Source organism: Solanum lycopersicum, chromosome 7, assembly GCF_036512215.1.
Source record: "Solanum lycopersicum chromosome 7, SLM_r2.1".
NCBI lineage: Eukaryota > Viridiplantae > Streptophyta > Magnoliopsida > Solanales > Solanaceae > Solanum > Solanum lycopersicum.
In genome coordinates this window covers 15,353,657-15,370,464 of record NC_090806.1, presented here as the reverse complement: position 1 = coordinate 15,370,464, position 16,808 = coordinate 15,353,657, and the positions used below count along the sequence as shown (strand labels likewise).

General features: G+C 31.3%; 1 protein-coding gene across 1 annotated transcript in view; it reads left to right on the top strand.

Moving 5' to 3' along the window:
• LOC138337319 (uncharacterized) overlaps positions 1-16,396 on the top strand; it is a 37,482-nt gene extending 21,086 nt beyond the window's left edge. The window contains exons 5-6 of the mRNA XM_069287227.1: positions 15,842-15,893; positions 16,298-16,396. Of these exons, the coding sequence (XP_069143328.1) occupies positions 15,842-15,893; positions 16,298-16,396 (151 nt within the window). The remainder of the gene's footprint in view (positions 1-15,841; positions 15,894-16,297) is intronic.
• Positions 16,397-16,808: the final 412 nt, after the last annotated feature.

Here is a 16,808-nt window from a genome sequence, read left to right as displayed (position 1 = left end):
TTCCATATATCTATATTTCACCAAAGTCTTTGGAAATAATCCAACAACTTTCTCAAAATGATCAGTTCTTCTGCAAGGCTTTTTAACTGTGACCTGGTAATGATATATATCCAAACATAGAAGGCATGCCAAATGAAGAGAGGAATAGATAAAATAGGACCCAACCTCCATAGACTTCTTTTTTCTCCATGTATGATAGACCTACAATCACATAGAAGAGTAAACAAAATTGTATTAGCAACTTAATATGTCCATGAATTTATATTTTACAACCAACAATGAGAAGTTTTCTTAGCAAACTTTTTCTAGTTATGATCATTGTCGCATGACCTATGTTTGTAGTCAGAGAGAAGATCTGAATAAACCTACAAATTCCACTGGAAGTGGAGAATAAATTTGAGGTTATATTGTCAGCATCAAGAAGAGTACTTGTTGTACACTACAGAAAATTGGAAAACTTTTTCGGAAAATGTTTTTCTTGATACCAAACACACCCTTAGTGTTTTTTTTTGAATGAAAAATATTTTTGAGAAATATCTTTTATTTTTTAGTAGAGTAGAAAATAATTTTCATATCAAATGTTATAGCTCTAAACTCAGAAAAACACTTTCATATCAAAACTTATATCTGGGAGGTTTCCAAAGATGAATCATGTAATCAGAGTGACCTTCTCTTTAACAAGTAACCACTTACGGTGAACTCCTCATAAAGGAGTTAAATACTCATATTAGTAGATCCCTACTTGAAGGATGTCAGTAACAATATACTAGTTCCACCTTTCCACTAACAAGGGCTTTATCAGAAATCAATAAGTACAAGGTGACCAGGTCTAGAGATCCTGCCATTAGCTACGGGATTTATCAAGGTCTACTCCCATTTATATTTTTCTTGTAAACGGTAGAAGCATTTCAAAATCAAACAGAACATTTAAATCTTATCAAATATAGGGTATTACACATCCGGTGTGCTCTTCTTCCCCATTTGTTCCTCTATTAGATAGTAAGTTATCTGTGTGTGTGAATCACTTTTGTCTTGTTCCTTTATCTGATATGACAATGTTGGTCCTTTAAACATTCGATGATACCTTCTTCATTCTTTGGAGGTGTGTTGATGTCTTCTCAAATTGCTACTTCCACAGATGAAGTACAACTCCAAGATCAATTGGAATGGAGAATAGTAAGATTTGAGAACTTGGTGCTTGTAATTAAAATTGATGTTTCAACAATTCCTAATAACATATTAGAATAGAGGAATTATATTACTTGCTAGAAGATTGAATCAAAGAGTATTTTGTAAATGCACCAAAGCAGAAGATGTAAGGATAATTGATTAAATAAGGTACTATACTGTTTCTAAAAAAACCTAATAGTATTTCTTAATGAGTGAAATTTTATACCTCACCTAACAACAGTCACCAACAATACTGTCAAGTAACTTCAATTCATCGCTTGTTTATTCCCATTGAACTTGAAAAAGTCCCTAGGAGCATTTGGAAAACATTTAATAGTGAGAAAGACACATTTTATGTCCTTGTTTTTTATTGTTTTCCTTCTTAATAACATCTTCTAAAAGTATTAGTCAAAAGATAGAAAAGAAAGGTAAAACATATTTAAGTTAGATACATGGTACTGTAGAACACCATCTGATTAGCAGCTTAAATTGAACAACACTGTCAATTCACGAGTGGAATATCACATCGACAACATTTAATGTTTGTAAGTATTACATAGACAATGATCACAACAATTTTTCTTATAATATTAAAAATTTTGTATTGATAATTGAGCAGGAAACGACCATATACAGATGTTTATAACATAAACTAAATTTACCTTAAATATAACATCCCTAAAGGATAGTAGAACATATTTACTCCCTCCGTTTCAATTTTTTGTATTACTTTTCTAGTTAATTTTTTTAAAAGAATTTCTCTACTTTGTTAGCAATTCTTTTTTTCTAAGTTAAAGACCACAAGATCAAAAGAGCATTTTGACACATCCTATATATTTCTAGTTTAAGACCATAAAATTCAAAAGTCTTTATTACTTCTAAAACCATACATAAAGACTTGAATTTCTCCTTTGACATGATGCAATTACACAATAAAAAACGCAGAAAAAAAATCATATAACATACATATGGAGCTTTTAAATTCAAAAGTAATGATCAAAATTAGCATATTGTAGACCACATGCATATTAAACAAAAACCCATAAAAATATTCTGAAAATTGAAAGTAGGGAAGAGCAAATGTTATAATACGAAAGTGTTTGGAAGTTATTCCTAGACTAAGTAAATATCAAAGAAGGATGAACAGAGGTGGCCATACGTGTGTCTCCTGTAAGTAGAAAATAGAACAAGAATTATTTGCTAAATGAATCTTAAAGAATATTTGCAATTAGCATTTAGCAACTAGTACATGTAAGATTAAATACTTTATAGCATAATATCTGGATCTTAAATACGATAATCTTACACAGAGATTGTTAGGAGCACATATATGATAAGGAAGATATAATCATAGAGAAAAACGGAATTGATAGTTGTAAATTGGTATCTACCTCCTTGCCCTAACTTTATGTTACCACAACCGTCAACGATGAAATTATTATAGAGAATATGTGGTAACTTTAATGGGTGGAGGAAGGACCAATATATAGAGGTTATGATTTAATATAGTACGTCCATCAAGTAACCAATGTACACACAAGATATATTTCTTATTAAATTTTATTTATGATATTACTTGTATTACAAGTAAACTAAGGTCATAAGTAAGAATAAGTAATAATAATTAGTAGTAATTCTTACATTCTCCCACTTGACCCAATAACCATATAACATTAATATTTAATAAATATTAATTCCATATATAATATATATCTACTATAATGTCCATCATGCATATAACAATATAACAAAATACTAATGGGAGTTATGGAGATTGTACATAAGTTTTAAGCTACACACTTCTTTCCATATACTACTACAGTAGCAACTTATCATGGTAGGTTCATAAGCTATTAAAAATTATAACATTACTATCCACAATAATGTCTCATAGAGACTTATCTTGTAGTATGTCAAAATAATAATGTATACACCATTATGAGAAGGAAGATATTCATTAATGTATATCAGAAACACATAATTTGAGCTCAGAGTGTAAAAAGTCATAAATGTATTTTATCATAAGTGCAACCAAGACCCCCATTTGAAAATGTTCTTTAAATGTCTTTGGTTGTAAGTCATTCGTTAACGGATTTCCAATCATGAGATCAATTTTAATATTCAGAAGTAACACTCTTTGTTTCCGAATTTCTTCATTGACAGTAAAGTATTATAATTCCATATTTTTGACACATTTAGAGTAATTATCATTCTTGGAGAAGAATACTGCTGCAACATTATCACAATAAATTTTCAGCGGTTTGGTAATAGTGCCGACAACCCCAAGTCCTGAAACAATGTTTCGCAGCCATAATGTATGAATTGTGGCTTCATAACATGTCTTAAACTTTCATTACAGCTTTTCAGTGATCAATTCCAGGGATACATTGATATCTTTCCTCCATTTCAACCACAAAACACATCAAACTTCAAACAATAAAAGATTAAGGAATTGAGACCATTTCTTTTCGTTCTACATCATTATTTGGGCATAACATGAGATTAAATTTGAAGAAGTTGAGTGTTCATTGTGCTACCTTTCTTGTTATGCTTGATTTGCTTTCCTTTAATGCAATCCAAACATATATCAAGATTAATAAAATTCTGATTCAGAAGAATCTCATTCTTTACTAATATTTTTTTAATCTTTCTTATGATACATGATCCAAACGTTTATACCATAAAAAAGAAGAACTTTCTTTTGGTGAACTACGTATAATTATTATCGAGTTTCAATCTATATAAACCATCAATAAGAACACCAGAACCATAAAAACTAGTATTTTTATGTAAATAAAAAAAACCATGTCCGAACTTAAATCAAACCCAGAAATATCAAGTCTTGAAAGAGAAATCGAATTCCTAAAAACTTAAGGAACATAAAGAGTTTGTAATAGATGAAGGTGATGTGCTGTCTCCAAGATCAAACCATAAGTCCCTATGCCTTCAATTTTAGCCTTCATGTTATTTTCCATGAACAATTTTTTTTTAATTTGTAGTTTGCATCATGGTGAATCCGTGCAACATAATGGATACATGAGTAGTTACACCAGAATCAAGAAACCAAGTATTGTTAGGAACTTCTACTTAATTTGATTCGAAACATAAAAAAAAGTACTAAATGTACCTTTCTTTTCAAATCGAGCTTTACGTTTCAGACAATCTTCTTATAGTGTCCTTCATTTTTTACAAAAACGACAGACATCAGCCTTAAGTTCCTTATGAGAATCTTGTAGAACTTTAATCGATTCTTTATTTTTCTTAAACTTGTTGACTTCGACTTTAAGTCCTTTACCAGCTTCTTGACCATTGAGGCTAATGGAATGACATCCTTATTTCTTAATTCTTGGCTCCTCTTGAATAATCATACTGGAAAATTCACAAACATTTCACTTATCATTAATAGTGTTATAGTTAATTTGGAATGGTCCATACTCACGAGGCAATGAGTTAAGAATAAATTGAACCAAGAAGGTGTCATCCACTTTCATCCCCAAAGTCCAAAGTATTGCTGCAATGTTAGTCATCTCGATGATACGATTTTGCATAGTGCACGACCCATCCAACTTCATGGTCGTGAGTTCATTTATAAATGTACCAGCGGGAGACTTATCAACAAAACAAAAACGTTATTCCACAAACTTCAGATATTCCCTGACACTTTTTGTTTGTAGAATAATACTCTTAATGTTATTACCAACTCATTCGGATGAACATAAGGCTCAATATTTTAGAGCGCTCCTATGATTTAGCAAAAAACATCCCATCACTAGAACTCTTATCAATAATGATAGGGGGTTTTTCATTCAGTGGAGCAAATCAAAATCCATTGGAACTGGACTTGTTCATGCCATCTACAGAAGATCAATCCATTGAACAGAGTAACAGACCAAGTATGCGAATGAAGAGGGGTAACTGCAAATGAATGCATGCTCACATATAAAAAATAATGTGAATTCATTAAAACGATAAAAGTACATAGTAATTCTCCTTTGGGTAGATACAATGACACACTATCATAATTCAAATTTAATTTTTTTAATCTTGTAGAAAATTAAATAATTTTAGTCAAACATATACGACATCTTTGGATACAATATCTGTTTGATTGAAAATATTAATTTACTTCATAATTTTTCACTATTTGTAAAATGATAGATTCAACTTTGTTTTATTTTGTTTAAGTTCTAGAACTAGAGAAAGTCAATTTATCTATTTAATTTTCAATGTAGACATTTATTTAACCTTGATTGATAAATAAAAATTTAATGAATGCATATTTTTCTTAACCATACTAGTTTGACCACATTGGTGACTAACAAGCTATATAAATACAAATGCATACATAATATCATAAAATTTTGTGCATGTGAATATTTTTAAACATTTTAGTGACCACTTTGGTGACTAACAAACTATAGAAACATAATACATGTATCAATGATCATAAAGATGATATGCGTAGACGTTAATTTTCTCTAGTTTGGTCACTTTGGTGACTAACAAACTATATAAATACAAAAGACACATAATATATGTGCATGTGCATAATTTGAAAAATTTTAGTTTGTTAACTTTAATAACTAACAAACTATCATTTATCAAATGATTATAAACATGATTTATGTAGACGTTAATTTTCTCTAGTTTGGCCAGTTTGGTGACTAACAAATTATATAAATACAAAGCACACATAATATCATAAAATTTTGTGCATGTGCATAATTCTAAACATTTTTTTTGACACTTTTCTGATTAAAAAACTATACAAACATAGTACACACATCAAGAGATCATAAACATGATATGTATAGACGTTAATTTTCTCAAGTTTGACACTTTGATCACTAATAAACTATAGAATTATAATACATGCATCAGATTGAAAAATCATACACAATATATTTTGGAATATTGAATATTCCAATAAATAGTGAATTGTACAAATCAACATATGCTAAGTGATCATAAATATTATATGTATAAACATTAATTTTCTAGTTCGCTACTTCGATGACTGACAAACTATATTGTACTAAATACACATTATTTATTGCTTAGTAAAACGATCACTTTAATTTATTGCACAATCTAAAATAAAACATAATTATTACATTATGGGAACATCAAAAAATTTTCAAAATTTATGTAACTTAAAATAAGACACATTTATTTATTTATTTAGGGGTGTTAGGCGGTAATTACCCTTTACTACCCCACCAAGACTAATGAGTTATATAATTTATGAATATTATATGTTCAAATAATCCTTGCTCCAATACCACATGTAACACTATACTTTATAACATAATATCAGGAACTTGAACCCGATAATCTTATATAGAGACGTACCAAGTAACCAATATATAGAAGATATATATTCCTTATTAAATATTATTTATGGTATTACTTGGATTACAACTAAAACAATTAATCTTACAGGTGGCATCAGAGTCTGGACTGTTTGAACAGATAATCAACATAAATTATATAACCTTATCAATCTCTGTAGGGTAATAAAGAGTAATTAATTCCCACTATCCGTGAATAAATAAAAAATTATGTTTAGTTTTGGATTGCACAAATTTGAAAATTTTTAATCCTCCTATAATGTAATAATTATGTTCTCTTTTAGATTGTGCAATAAATTAAAGTGGTTGTTATACTAAGTAATAAATAATATGGGTGTACTTAGTGCAATATAGTTTGTCATTCACCAAAGAAGTCAAACTAGAAAATTAATGTTTACACATATAATATTTATGATCACTTGATATATGTGGATTAGAACAATCATTTATTGACATATTTAATATTCTAAGAGGGACTAGGTCTGATTTTTGAATATAATGCATGTATTATGTTTCAATAGTTTGTTAGTCACAAAAGTGACCAAACTAAAATGTTTAAAATTATCCACAGGCACAAAACTTTATGTTGTTATGTATACTTTTTATCTATATAGTTTGTTAGTAACCAAAGTGATCAATCTTGAGAAATTAATGTCTACACATTTCATGTTTATGTTCACTTGATGCATGTATTATGTTTCTATAGTTTATTACTCACCAAAGTGACCAAACTAAAATGTTTAAAATTATTCAAATGCACAAAATTTTATGATGTTATGTGTTCTCTGTATTTATATAGTTTGTTAGTCACCAAAGCGGTCAAACTAGAGAAATTAACATACACACATTTCATGTTATGATCACTTGTTGCATTTAATATGTTTCTATAGTTTGTTAGTCACCAAAGTGTCCAAACTAAAATGTTTGAAATTATTCATATGCAAAAAATTTATGATGTTAGGTGTTTTTGTATTTATATAGTTTGTTATTCACCAAAGTTGTCAAACTAGAGAAAATTAGTGTCTATAGATATCATGATTATGATCAATTGATGGATGTATTATGTTTCTAAAGTTTGTTAGTTACCAAAGACGGAAAACTAAAATGTTAAAAAATATTCACATGCGCAACGTTTTCATTAGATTATGCATGCATTTGTATTCATATAACATTTAGTCACCAAAGTTGTCACACAAGTATGGTTAAGAAATATATGCACTCATAAAATAGGCACTTATCAATGAGGGTTAATTAAATGTATATATTGAAAAATAAATAGACAAATTGACTTTCACTATTGCTAGAACTTACAACTTTTATAACCAAAGGTGAATCTATCATTCTACGAATAGTGAAAATTATGAAAATTTTCAATCCAACATATATTGTATATCCAAAGATGTCGTATATGTTTGGTTAAAATTATTTAATTCCCTACTAATTATTAAACAAAAATGACATTTAAATTATGATAGTGTGTCGTAGTATCTATACAATGGAGAATTACAATGTACCTCTATCGTTTTACTAAATTTACATTATTTTTTGATATGTGAGCATGTATTTATTTGCAGTTGTACCTCTTCATTCACATGCTTTGTCTGAATTACATGTATTTATTGGATAAGGTTGTTTCAATTTATGTACGTATTTTTATGGTTCTGGTGTTCTTATTGATGACTTATATAGATTGAAACTAAATAATAATTAGACGTAGTTCACTAAATGAAAATTTGCTTATTTATGGTATAATGTTTGGGTCATGTATCCAAAGAAAGAATAAGAAGATTACTAAAGAGTGAGAATCTCCCGAATCTAAATTTTATTGATAATATATATTTGGATTGCATTAATGGAAATAAAACCAAGTATACCAAGAAAGTGCCACAAGGAGCACTCAGCTTCTTGAAATTATACACATTGATATTTGCGGACCCTTTGATGTTCCATATTTTAGCGGAGAAAATATTTTATCACCTTTATCAATAATTCACGTTATGGATTTTATCTATTTGTTGAAAGGAAAAATCTCAAGCCGCAGACGCTCAAAGTGTACGTTTTTAAAGAGGTTGAAGGATAACTAAATAAGAAAGTGAAAATCATTAAGTCAGAGAGAGATTATGAATATTATGGAAAATTTAATGAATCGAAGAGTGTGTAGGTCTATTTTTGAAATTCCTTGAGATTGGTGAAGTTGGTGGGAGTGTTGAATGCTAAAGTGTGGAAATTATTGAGATAAGGGTAAATATTTCATTGCCAATGAATGTACCTACTTCCGCACCAATCACAAATGTTGTTCCTCTTGTTGAAGAACACTTTAACAATGTTGAACAACATTTGGGTGAAATACTTCAAGAAGGAACTAACTCACAAGTATCAAACACAAACAATCTAATAAAGAAAGTCGGCCGACATGCGATTTAGTTGCAAGAGTCAGATTTTGACATTTGAATTAATAAAGATTTGATTTCGTTTTCACATACCCTAGAGAACAACGAGTCTGATAAATGGATTAATACCATCAATGAAGAGTTAAAATTCATGGAATACAACAAAGTCTGGGATCTCGTTCAATTATCAAAAAATTCTAAAATAATCAAGTGCAGATGGGTCTTCAAGACAAAACATGATTCAAATGCTAATATATAATGATATAAAGCCATACTTGTTGCCAAGGAATACACTCAAAAAGGAGGCATTGATTATAAATGACCTTTTCACCGGTCTCAAAGAAAGACACATTTAGAATTGTTTTGTCTTTTGTAGCTCATTATGATTTAGAGTTACATCAAAATGGATGTGAAAACTCTCTTTATTAATGTAGACCTCGAATGAGGATGTTTATATGGACCAACCAAAGGGTTTTGAAAGTAAAGGAAAAGATCAAACGATGTATAAGCTAAAGAAGTCAATATATGGAATTAAACAAAAATAATGATAATTATATATATAAAGTTTAATATTAATATAACATATTTCAAATTTAAGGAAATTACTGTTGATTGGTGCCTGTACCAAAAGATCATTGGGAGTTAGTTTAAAATTTTTAGTCCTTTTTGTCGATGACATTTTACTTGCTACTAATGATTTAAGCATATTGTTTGAGACGAAAGACATTATCTCTACGTAAATAGAAATAAAATATATGAGGGGGACATCATATGTGATAGGAATATAAATATTCCATGATAGATCAGAAGGATTATCAGTACTGTCTCAAAAAGACTTTATTGAAATAGTTCTAGAGCGATTTAACATGAACAACTGTTGAGTAGGAATAGTTCCTATTAAAAAGGGACAAATTTAATCTCATGTTATGCCTAAATAATGATGTAGAACAAAAGGAAATGGTCTAAATTTCTTAATATTCTATTGTTGGATGTTTGATGTATGTTCAAACTTGCACAAGATCATATATTAGCTTTGTGGGTCGAAATGTTAGAAAGATATTAAAGTATCTCTGGAATTGATCACTGAAAAAATGCAAAGAAAGTTTATTGCTAGTTATGAAGCAACAATTTATGTATTATGGATGCGAAATTTAACTTCAGGACTTGGAGTTGTCGACACTATTAACAAGCTGCTGAAAATTTATTGTGATAATATTGTAGCAGTAAACTTCTCCAAAGATGATAAGCACTCCAAATGTGCCAAACATATTGAATTAAAGTACTTTATTGTCAAAGATGTTCTCTGAAAACAAAAAGTGTTACTTAAAAATATCATAAATTATCTCATGATTGCAGATCTGTTAACAAAAGGCGTACAACTAAATATACTTAAAGAACATGTTCAAAGAATGGGTCTTGGTTGTAATTATGATTAATAAATTCATGATGTTTTACACTCTGAGCTTAAATTATGTTTTTCTGATATACATTAATGAATATTTTGTTTTTCATAAGGATGTACACACTATTGTTTTGAGATAATATAACATAAGTCTCCATGAGGCATTATTGTGGACTGTAATATTTTTTTTTTATAATTTATGGAGCTAGTATGATAAGTTGTTAATGTAGTAGTATATGGAAGGAAATATGTAGATTAAAATTGAGATACAACCGCCATAACTCGAATTAGTAATTCGTTATACTATGGTATGTATGATGGACATTATAGAAGAGATTGGTTGTATGCACAATTAATGTTTATTAAATAATAATGTTATATGGTTATTGGGGCAAACGGGAGAATGTAAGAATTATTGTTAACTATAATTAATTATTTCGTACTTAAGACCCAAGTTAACTTATAATCCAAGTAATATCATAAATAATATTTTATAAGGAATAGGTCTCGTCCGTACATTGAATACTTGATGGACATACCACATTAAGTCATAACCTCCATAAATTGGTCCTCCCTCCACTTATTAGGGTTATCATATATTCTCTACAATAATTCCATCAATGATGGGTGTGATAACATCAAGTTAGGGAAAGGAGGTAGAAACTAATTTACGACTAACGATTCCTCTTTTTCTCTGTCATGATGTCTTCTTCATCATGTATGTGACCTTAACAGTTTATATGTTTAGATTATCGTGTTCAAGATCCGGTATTATGTATTAAAGTAATTAACCTTGTACGTGGCATCAGAGTAAGAACTGTTGAAACATAAAATCTTCATAAACTATATAACCACATCAACCTTGGTGGGGTAATAATGGGCAATTACCGCTCACCACCCCTAATTAAATAAATAATTATATTTTATTTTAGATTTCACAAATTTTGAAAATTTCTAATCTTCCCAGAATGTAATAATATATGTTTGTTTTAGATTGTGCAATAATTAAAGTGACCGTTTTACAAAGCAATAAATAATGTATGTACAGTTAGTATAATATAGTTTGTTAGTCACGAAAGTGTCCAAACTAGAAAATTAATATATACATATATAATATTTATGATCACTTAGAATATGTTGATTAACACAATTCATTATTTATTGCATATTAAGTATTCCAAAAGTGACTGGGTCTGATTTTTCAATCTGATGCATGTATTATAATTCTATAGTTTGTTAGTCATCAAAGTGACCAGACTAGAGAAAATTAACGTCTACACATATCATATTTATGATCACTTGATGCGTGTATTATGTTTCTATAGTTTGTTAGTCACCAAAGTGACCAAATAAAATGTTTAAATTACGCACATGCACAAAACTTTATGATATTATATGTGTTTTGTAATTATATAGTTTGTTAGCCACCAAAATGACCAAACTAGAGAAAATTAACATCTACACATATCATGTTTATGATTACTTGATCATGTATTATGTTTCTATATTATGTTAGTCACCAAAGAGGCCAAACTAAAATGTTTAAAATTATTCACATGCACAAAATTTTATAATATTATGTATGCATTTGTATTAATATAGCTTGTTAGTCACCAAAGTATCCGAACTAGCATGGTTAAGAAAAATTTGCACTCATAAAATTGTCATTTATCTATGATGGTCAATTAAATGTCTACATTGAAAAATAAGAAGATAAATTGACTTTCACTATTGCAAGAACATAAAAAAATTACCAAAGGTGAATCTATCATTCTACGAATAGTGTAAATTAATATTTTCAATCAAAACATATATTATATATCCAAAGATGTCGTATATGTTTCATTAAGATTATTTAATTTCCTACTAATAATTAAATAAAAATGACATTCAAATTATGATAGTGTGTCGTAGTATATACGCAAAGGAGAATTACAACATAATTTTATCGATTTACTTAATTCACATAATTTTTTTTGTATGTGAGCATGTATTTATTTGTAGTTATACCTCTTCATTCGCATGCTCCGTCTGTTACTGTGGTCAATGGATTGAACTTCTCTAAATGACATGAACAAGTCAAGTTCCACTGAGTTTTAATGGAACTTGACTTGGCTCTGCTGAATGAAAAACTCACTGCCATTACTAATAAGAGTAGTGATGATGAGAAATCTTTTCATAAATAATGGAGCGCTATAACAGATTGAGCCTTATTGAACCTTAAGTTCATGCAAATGATTGTTTCTAATAAAATTAAGAGTACTATTCTATAAACCATAAGTGTTAGGGAATAACTGAAATTTTTAGAAGAACATTTTCATTATGCTATTAAGTCTCTCGTTGATACACTAATGGCTGAACTCATGACCATGAAGTTTGATGGGCCGCATAGTATGCAAAATCATATCATCGAGATGACTAAACAATGCAACAAGACTTTGGACTTTGAGAATAAAAGTGAATTACACCTTATTGGTTCAATTTATTCTAAACTCATTGCCTCTTGAGAATGAATCATTCCAAATTAACAATAACACTATCAAGGATAAGTGAAATGTTAGTAAATTTTCCACTACGATTACTCAAGACGAGTTAATACCTAAGAAACAAGGAGGTCATTCCATTAACCTCATGGGTCAAAGAGATGATAAAGCACTTAAAGTGAAAGTCAACAAGTTTAAGAAAAAAAAGTATCTACTAAAGTTCCACAAGATGCTCATAAGGAACTAAAGGCTGAGATTTGTCGTTTATTTTATAAATGAAGGACACTATCATAAAGATAGCGTGAAACGTAAAGCTTGATTTGAAAAGAAAGTTATATTTAGTGCCTTTGTGTGTTTCGAATCAAATTTAGTAGAAGTTCCTAATAATACTTGGTGCCTTGATTCTTGTGCAACTACTTATATATCCACTATGTTTTTAGGATTCACTACGATCCAAACTACAAATCCGAATTAAAAAAAATTCTTGTTCATGGGAAATTGCTTGAAGGCTAAAATTGAAGGCATAATAGGTCTTTTGGTCTTGGAGACTGGACATCACCTTGATCTTTTACAGACTCTTTATGTTCCTTCAGTTTCTAGGAATTTGATTTCTCTTTCAACACTTGATGTTTCAGAGTTTGATTTAAGTTTGGACATGGTTGTTTCAATTTATATAAGAATACTATTTTTTATGATTCTGGTCTTCTTATTGATAATATATATATATTGAAACGCGATAATTATTAGACGTAGTTCACCAAATGAAAGTTCTTCTTATTTGTGGTAGAAACGTTTGGGTCATGTATCCGAAGAAATATTAAAAAAATATTAGTAAATAATGACATTCCTCCTAATATGATTTTTTTAATCTTGATGTATGTTCCCAAGGGGGAGATAATGTAACACCCCGTAGCCAAAATAGACCAAAAATAAGTTTTTTTCAAAAAAATTGCAGGGGCAACCGATGGTGGCATCGACGGTCCATCCTGCACTGATATACCATGGTTTTACGGTATTATTAATACTTTTTCCTTAAGTTTAGTGTGTCCAAAAGCCTTTTTGTGCTAATTTTTATTTAAGTTTCTCTTTGTTTTGCAGGAAATCTGTCCGAAGCTGAATGCGGAGATTTTGAGCGAAGAAATGCAGAAGAGACCACCTACGGAGCTTATGACGGTCCATCGTACTTGTGACGGTCCGTAGGTGGCAGCGTAGTGCAGTTGCTGAAAGAAGATGGGGAAGTCTGACAAAGTGTGGGATGACGAAGCTTGTGACGGTCCATCGTGGCTATGACGGTCCGTCCTGCAGGTTCGTCGTGAAGTTCAGAGAAGTGATCCCAGTACCCAGATTCCAAGAGTTGAAGTGTTTTAGAATGAAGACCCTCAACGGACTGTTGTGCCTATGACGGTCCGTCATACTTGCCGTCGAGGGGAATGAAGAGAGCAGCAGAAGAAATTGCACAAGTATGGGTCGACGGAGTCCATGACGGTCCGTCGTGATCACGACGGTCCTTCGCGAGGTCCGTCGACCCAGCCGTGTTTTGGCAGATTTCCAGCAATTAGAATCCATGTTTAATTAGGTTTTTATTTTTTTTATAAATAGTTTGAAAAACCTCGTTTTTGATGTTAGACTCCGTATTGTTAGGCTCCATATTACTAGACTTTTGGATTGTTGGATTGTTGGAATTTTTTATTGTTGATTAGTGTTAGATTTTGAGATTCTTACAAGTGATTTTTGGTGATTAATCAAGCAAATTTTTCAGACTTTATTCTTTCTCATTGAAGTAAGTACATGAATTCTTATTTAATATATTTGAATAATGTGTTTATAGCTATGAGTAACTAAACTCCATAACTAGGGTTGTGGGAACCATAGGCAAATAATGAGATAAACCCTAACTAAAATAACAATTCTAGAATAGTGTCTTGCATGTATTAATAATTCTTTCGTTTAGAATTCTTTTTAACGGATGGCCAACGTTAGAACTCGCCTTAATGCTAATTGGCGGACCAAGGAGGTAGATAATAGGAAAAGAATTACTAACATAGATTTAGTGTATACTATCTAATAGGCTAGTATTGATTGGTACGAGGTAATAACTTAGTCAAATATCGAATACGATGCTTAATATAAGGTAAGGATAAGGGATAGGATAGCAACACACGTAGCCGGACCAAGGTGCGGCGTGAGATTTTCTAGATGCCAGAACAAGGATTTAGAAATGCATAACTTATCACTTTGCGTGCAAGATACTAGGAAAGAATTGTTATAGTTAGAGTTATCAAGTTATGAACCTGTGGGGAACACGTAAACCCTAGTTACTTTGATTAATTGATTAAAACCCAACATTAAAAGCTGTCAAGTGTCTCTTTCAAGTACGTTATTTATTTTCACTTATTTAGAGATAGAAACCCCCTTTTTTATGTTTTTACTTTCCAAGGAAGTCAATGACCAAACAATAGTAATAATAGGTTGAAGTTAAGTCTAGACTATTTTCCTCGTGGGAACGATCCCAACCTCACTAGTTGGGTTATTTACTTGACATCACCGCTTTACTTCTTATTTTAGAAGTAAGTTTGAGCGTATCAAATTTTGGCCCTGCTGCCGGGGATTTTAGCTTTTAGATTAACTTGAACTTATTACTATAGTTTAGTTGATATTTTCTTGATTTTACTTTGTTTTATTGTTTTTGATTTCTTTTCAGAACTATCCTCCTTGTATGCCAAATACACGGAGAGGAAGAGAACCATTGTTTCCCTACGATCGTGAGTTAGAGCGTACACTGCGCAATATGAATCGAAACTTGGGAATAAATGATGAGGATCCGAACCAGAACATCCAAGCTCCGGTTGATGTTCATGGTCAGATGTTACCCGATGCTCCGGGTGAATATCAACAGAGGGGACAAAATCCTGTTCCACGGCCCCAAGCATACTACAGAGGGTATGATAACATAGCAGACTCGGATGGGCCACTTGTCTTGCCCCCTCTACCCACAGGCCACACTTTTGTGGTAACTAGTAGCCTGATGCAAATGCTCACTGCCAGAGGTTTGTTTTCAGGGCTACCTTCTGCGGATCCACATGCCGATATAGCTAAGGTAAGTGCAGTGTGTAAAAGTTGTGTGGGGAGGACGGATTTGGATCTAGATGTAATAGGTATCAGAGTGTTTCCTCTCTCACTGATGGGAGAGACTGCTATATGGTTCACTAAGCTCCCATACAACTCAATCTTCCTCTCTCACTGATGGGAGAGGCTGCTATATGGTTCACTGAGCTCCCATACAACTCAATCTTCACTTGGAACCAATTGAGGGATGTTTTCTTGGCACGCTACTATCCGGTCTCCAAGAAACTAAACCACAAAGACAGAGTGAATAACTTTGTGGCACTACTAGGAGAGTCAGTTAGTAGTTCTTGGGATAGATTCACCTGATTCTTGAGAAGTTTTCCAAATCATCGTATAGATGATGAGTCACTGAAGGAATACTTCTATCGTGGACAGGATGATAACAACAAAGCAGTGTTGGACACTATAGCAGGTGGATCTTATGGAGAATGCCCTTATGCTGAGATTGCTGAAAAATTAGAGAAAATCTCCTGAAATAACAAAGGTTGGAGTACTAGGAAGTCTGATACAGGGAGAAACACCTTCGCAGTGCAGTCCACTCACAACCCAGCCACATATGAGATTCGGGAAGAAATGGCTCAGATGAGAACTGAGCTTGGGTTGGTACTAAAACATGTCACAGGGGGTGCAGAAAAGATAAATGCAGTCAACTACTTGGCTAAACAAGCACCACCTAATGATGAGTGTTATTATGCAGAGGACACTTATGCAGTAAATGAACAGATAGGGGGTTTCCGACCAAGCGCCCAAGTCTCAAATCAGGATAATTGGTGCCAAGGTCAAGGGAACCAAGGTCGGAACTATGGTAACTACAACCGTGAGGGTCATTATGTCCGATATGGAAACTACAACCGTGACAACAACTTTAACAGGGGTAACTATGCTA